The 6,738-nt window shown below is 28.1% G+C and overlaps 1 protein-coding gene across 1 annotated transcript; it reads left to right on the top strand.

Moving 5' to 3' along the window:
• The first annotated feature begins 923 nt into the window (after nt 1-923).
• LOC119674014 (serine protease inhibitor 42Dd-like) lies at nt 924-6,380 on the top strand. The gene is made up of 4 exons (XM_038085136.1): nt 924-1,204; nt 3,500-4,827; nt 4,890-5,028; nt 6,214-6,380. Exons 1-4 carry the CDS (start codon nt 1,192-1,194, stop codon nt 6,378-6,380), a joined length of 1,647 nt encoding a protein of 548 aa, XP_037941064.1. The 5' UTR covers nt 924-1,191.
• Nucleotides 6,381-6,738: the final 358 nt, after the last annotated feature.

The following is a 6,738-nucleotide window of genomic DNA, read 5'->3' as shown; positions in this document are numbered from 1 at the left end:
TTTTAACTTCAGATAAGAGGTCACCCTTATAATTTATATTTATGTCAAAAATAAAATTAATGAAAAAAAAAAATGTATGTTTAATTAAAATAAAAATATGTATATTAAACTTTTATATATCTTTTTTATACTGATAAGTGAATTCTCACAATGAAACAGGTCTTAGGTAAAACCAGCAATCTAAAACTTTTTATAGTGTTATATACTATATGTACAACACAGACATAATAAGCACACATCAACAGTTCTTATTGAAGTGAATAACAATCTCTCATTGGGAATTTCCCAATGCATAACCTTTAGAAGTGACCACTTCTTCCAGATAACGCTGTCTATACGTTGATAACAAACAACTCAATGACTATTTTGACAAGAACATGTTCAACATTAAATACAATTTATATGTAAGTATGTATGTACACATAAGCATACATATATAAAGTCTATATACTCGTGTTTGTTTTTTAAATAAAGTTATAATTTGCATTATTACTGTTTACTGTTTCAAAGAAAAAAAATTAAAAAACAGATTGTTTTGGTAGTGCGCGTATCTCATGAGCTCGAGCTTCAAACAAATATCAAAACAATGAACAATGACGACTGTAGCTCGTTTTGAAGTGCTTCATGGGATATTCAAATATTTTTTCTTAGTAAACAAAAGTATTATTTTTGCTTGCTTTATATATTACGGAAAACATAGAATCAAATTTTGTTTACTGAAAAGCTTTTTTCTTTTCCTAAATAATTCTAAGTTTCTGAGTTCAAGAGGTGATTCCGAGAATAATTGTGACTTTTTGCGCTCTCCGGAACAAATTCATATAAAAGCATTTGGCGCGAATTTTCACAAATTTTGCAATTTATCGAATTAGTAAATATATTTTTGCAGTTTCTTATTGTTTTTGTTGAGTATTGACTATGGAGTATTGAGCTCAACTTGACGCTATTTATGGAAGTATCAAAATCATTGAATGGGTTTTCTGCCACAAAAACAAAAATTGTACTCATTTTGTGCCCATGCATGTATTCCAAATCGTGCTCAATTCGAAGCCCGATCGAAGATATATTTAAAACAATTTAACAGCTTTTTCAGTGTATTGCTTTGAGTCGTTGAGTGAATAGCCAGTTTCGCGCACAAATAATAAAAATTCGTTTAAATCATTGAATTGTATCTACGTTCCTGAGCAGCTTAAAATGTGGAAATACTGTAAGGCTACTACTATAATACTGTATGGTATACTCTGAAATAATAATTAGCAATTAAATTGTTGCCTTTCTGAATATATTAATAATTATGAGAAAATAAAACAATTTTTAACAGTGTTTATTGATATTAAACTAACTTTTGTTCTGTGTTTTAACTCAAGTTGCAGTATATTACGAACAGTAAAAGTCAGCATTAATAATTATTTTATTTTAATGTATAGACATGAAGTTTAATATTGTTTTAATGTATATAATTGAAAGTTGATAATTATAAAAAAAGTCTAAATTAAAATGTGGTGAAGTGAAGAGTGTTTGAGTTAAAAGTAAAGTCCCTTGCACGTGAACATATTAATAATTTAGTATTTAAATTAATAAAAAAAGAAAATTAGCATAACAAGAAATAAATTTTTTTTTATTTATAAACAAAATTTATAAACTTATAAATATCTAAAAAAAACAAAGTATTTATTATTTTAACAGAAATTAAGTCGAAAAACAAATAATTTGAAATTAAAGTTTTTTTTATTTAAAATACAGTGTTTACAATTCTGCGATTCCAAAAGTAAATATTAATAAAAATCACTTGCGACTAAAATTTCGACGAAATTTCTAGAACAATATATTGTTCTAGATCTTACCATTAACTGTGAAACACAACTATTTGAATGCTCTTCACTGGACATCAACAGTACCAAATCATTTTTAGATAATTTTCAATAATTTGACGGTATATCGAGCTGGCAATAGCTCGATTATAACTAACTGATGTTCATTTTCAAATCGTGAAGAATATAAGGTTCCAAAAAATAATATCAAGTAATAGCAAGTGGTAAAAAATTGTATAATTATAGTTTCAAAAATCAATTTACATCTTCAAAACGTAAAATTAAACGTTTATAAAATTACTTGAGCTATAAAGAAACCCCTGTTTGGCTTGAAGTATCCACGTTTTGAAACCTACTTATTAAAACCTACTTATCAAAACTTATTTATTGTTACCTATTTAATGAAACCTACTTATGGCATCTACTTATTAAAACCCATTTATTGAAACCTACTTATTGGCAACTACTTAACGAAACCTACTTATTAAAACTCTACAATTGTTCTTAATTTCACTCCAAAAAAAAAAATGGTAATCATTTGACTTAAACATTGAGAACTGCAAATGCATCATCTTCAAAAAATTCTGTCTTAACACTGTTCAAGATCAAATATCACACCAAACAGTGACTTTTGATGAATGCAGTAGTCGTTTAAAGTTGTAACAATGTTATTTGTTGACATATCCACCAACTGTGGATAGTCCCGTCACCGAAAAAAATTCGGCGCAAAACCATGTCACCTTACTTGTAGAGAATTTACACATTTTTATTTATTTTCTAAAGTGGGTAACCTTGAATTAAACATATATCTTCGATTTCAGTTTTGTTCCATATGTTACTAAATCAGTGCTACTAGATTGGAACCTCGACATGAGTAACCCCTTATGACTTTATTATTATTGAAAAGAAGGGATCGTGCACTGCGACCTAAATGATCTATTGTGCAATTGTTTTTAACAATTTTTATATAATATTATATTATATAAATATTATGTATAATATGAACTATATATTACTATATATATAATTTACATTTAATTATTTTATAATTTAGGTATAAAATAAATAATCCTTTGTATTAAAAAATCTATTTCTAATTCAACAATTTATTCAAATTAATTACTATTTACACAAGTTATTTCCAATCGGAGTTTAACTACATTAAAACCGTTTTTCGGATTCTGTCAGATCCTCTAAGTGAATGCATCAAGCCTTCGTTATTGAGTACACATGTTACTGATGAACTGTCAAAAACTCATGTTTAAATATGAATAAGAATAAACAGCCTAAAAAGTTTTACTTAAAATGTATCAAATACATATACACACATATCAGAGACTTTCAATATCGTAAGTTTAGGGCTTTGAAACAATCTATTATCTATATGACTGCTAATAGAGTTCTCGAGGGAGCCAGGCTCCAGAGTATGTGAGCATTAATATTTATTATAAACGAGTACTGATCCTTTAAACAAAACTTTAACATAAAATATTATTTTAATAAATAACATATAAATGAAAGAAATCGGAATTATTTGATTTGTGTCTTTTAAAATCTTTTAAAAATATACGAATGTATTGACCACATTTAGAACAAAACAAAATTTTTGAAAGGCGATCCATTAATTATTCTTAATGTTTAATACATTTAATAAAAAAATTTATCATATTTTATCTTTCAAACATTTTTAGTAATATTTATCACGTATTTATGGACTGCTGCAACACAGACTTACTGTTATCCTTATGTCAGTTTTAGTACAACGTTCGAAAATCCATTCTTGCCAAAAGTAAATGTAATGGAAGACCCCATACCAACTTTTAGATTACGTACACCGAATAGTAATCCATTGTTACTAAGATTTCCAGATGCAGAAGATATACAACAATATTCCAGACAATATTACTTAAATTTGCAAAAACTATTTAAAGCACGTCCAGCTGGTCTAGTTTTAACGATCTATAGAGATATTACAATCACAAATCCAAATTATATACCACCAACAACATCAACTGCAAATTCAGTTATACAAGATACAAAAGATAACTTCAACGGTTATTCTTATAATTTGCCAACAGCTAATAATGATCCTACAGTACTCTCTACCACAGAACAACCAACGGATCTTCCAAAAGCTGTAGGAAGCAGAACTTTAGCAACAACTTTGAACTCTGAAAGCAACAACTTTGATAGTCTCCAAAAATTTAATACCAAATTATTTCAACAAATTGGACCTGAGAATACACAAAATAATGTTGTTTACTCACCAATCTCGATACAAACATTGCTGTCCTACTTGTATATTGGGGCTAAAGGTAATACAGAGAGTGAATTACAGGAAGCTTTGGAGTTGCCAGCGAAAAAAGAAGATGTTGTGCAGTTGTTTATGAAATTAACTAGCGCTAAACCGCAAGGCGATGTTGAGGTTGTGATGGCCAACAAAGTATTTTACGATGAAGATCTAACCTCAAATGCGAAATCCAACGAATTGGGACTTGGAGCTTTTAACGCTGAAATTGAATCTATTAATTTCAAGGACTCAACAGCTGCTGCAGATATTATAAATAAATGGGTGGACAGTAACACTGATGGGCGTATAAGCAAAATAATTGATCCTTCAACATTGGATGCAAATACGCGTACAGTACTAGTAAATGCGATACATTTCAAAGGAAAGTGGGAGAAAGAATTCTCTACCAGTGACACACAAAACGACACTTTTTATAATAATGGCGTTGAACCCACAGATATTCAAATGATGTACTCAGAAGAAACTTTCCGTTATGGTGACTTGAAGGACTTAAATGCTGAAATATTGGAACTACCATACCTAAAATCAGATTGGTCTATGCTTATCATCTTACCGAAAGAAAGAAATGGCTTAGTAGAACTAGAAAAAAAATTAAATAATGTTGATTTAAACAGCTTAACAACAGATATCAAACCAGAGTCAATACAATTATTTTTACCTAAATTTAGTTATGAATTTGAATTAGATATGACGGAGTCATTGAAAAAGGTATATTTGGAAGTTAGAAAAATGTTCAAATTTAACATAACTTGTAATTATATAAATTTCAGTTAGGAATAAGGGATCTTTTTACTGACAATGCAGATCTGGGAGACTTCTTTATAAATGGTTCACAAAAAGTTTCGAAAGTACAGCATAAAGCCTTTATTGATGTTAATGAAGCGGGTTCGGAAGCTGCAGCAGCTTCATGTAAGTACAATCATTTGTAACATATATTGAGTCCTTATTATACATAATTAGTGTTACAAATATGAGTTACTAAACAATATATATATATATAAACAAATTCAAATGCCAGTGCCATATAATTTCTAAACTTACAAAGTATCATGTTAACAAAGTATCATGTTTTTTTAAGGGTAATTTCATATAATATTAATTATTTGAATATTAAATTTATAATATTATTGCAACAAAAATACATACTTTAAAATATTTATTATTATAAATTATTCATGTAATCATGTACATCATGTTAAAAATATATAAATACATTAAGACTGAAAAGTTTTCGGAAATTCTCATTTAAAATTCGCGCGCTGTATATTTTTCGATATTTTAAGTTTATGTAGTTTGGCAGCACTGTCCTTAATTACTATGCCAAAAATGAGCGCGATCTGTCAGACAGTTCGTTTACGGCAGCTGTTGAAACCAGTTCACCTCAGTAGTGCGTTGCGAAATGTCTTCGACGGTCGTACGACCGTCCTGAAAGGCTTTGTACCACTCATAAACTTGAGTTTTCGATAAAACTGATTCCCCATAAGCCTTTTGTAGCATTCGCAACGATTCTGCACACGAAATTTCGTTCGAAACACAAAATTTGATGCAAACTCTTTGTCCAATATTTTTTTCCATTGTTTTTTTCGCAACGCACTACTGAGGTGAACTGGTTTCAACAGCTGCCGTAAACGAACTGTCTGACAGATCGCGCTCATTTTTGGCATAGTAATTAAGGACAGTGCTGCCAAACTACATAAACTTAAAATATCGGAAAATATACAGCGCGCGAATTTTAAATGAGAATTTCCGAAACTTCGGTCTTATTATGTATTATTTAATATTAATTTATGATTAATTTGCAATTTTTCATCATTCACAAATATTACATTATCAGTTATTAGTGATATTAGTTAATATATATTACTTTTAAAGATATTATGCTTTATAACGCTGATATCTGATATCGCTTACAATCAATGGTATATGCCTGGCACTCAATATCAGGCATTTTTTAATTTATTATTACTTTACTTAAATTATTACTTTAAATTTTATGATTAGTACTTTGCAATTAATTATTATTATTACTGCTTTTATTTTTTTTAATTTGTTATATATTTTTTTTAAAGAAAACATTTTTGTTTTATTTCTTAGTTGCCCAACTCATTCCTTATCACTGCCCAGGAGCACTGTCGCTTCAAAGTGGATCATCCATCTTTATTTTTGGCTATAGTAGTCCAAAAGCAGTAATACTGTCGTGGGTCAATGGTAACTATTTAAGACTTAAATTAAGTGATTATCATATAAAATTATATATATAGATATAATATATATGTAATTGTAATACAATTAAATTTAGTTTGTAAGATATATAGACTTGTGTTAAAAATGAGATTCTGTTTTTTAATAAAATATTAATAATTTGCTATGCAAAATGATAACTAAAACCAAATTGTGTTTTTTACTTTTATAATAAATAATTTTAATTTGCACTAAATTTATTTTAGTTTAGATTGATGACCAAAAACATTTATTTTAATACAACTGGTAAGTTCTATGAAGTTCATTTTTATCAACGCAAATAAGAAGTCTGAGTCTTAGTAGTATTTGAATAATAAAATGTAAAAATAAAAAATAATAAAAAAATATTAAAAGAAGTAATAAAAAAAATAATAAAAA

The sequence above is a fragment of the Teleopsis dalmanni genome, chromosome 2 (assembly GCF_002237135.1).
Source record: "Teleopsis dalmanni isolate 2A chromosome 2, ASM223713v2, whole genome shotgun sequence".
In the NCBI taxonomy this organism is placed as follows: domain Eukaryota; kingdom Metazoa; phylum Arthropoda; class Insecta; order Diptera; family Diopsidae; genus Teleopsis; species Teleopsis dalmanni.
Note: the sequence above shows the minus strand (reverse complement) of the source record. Positions and strands in the feature narration are given on the sequence as shown.

Excerpts from the sequence above, each read along its gene's own strand:
- LOC119674014 (XM_038085136.1), top strand. Across the intron at positions 4,828-4,889 it reads TGACGGAGTCATTGAAAAAG|TTAGGAATAAGGGATCTTTT; the intron begins GTATATTTGGAA and ends TATAAATTTCAG. Across the intron at positions 5,029-6,213 it reads GGAAGCTGCAGCAGCTTCAT|TTGCCCAACTCATTCCTTAT; the intron begins GTAAGTACAATC and ends TTTATTTCTTAG.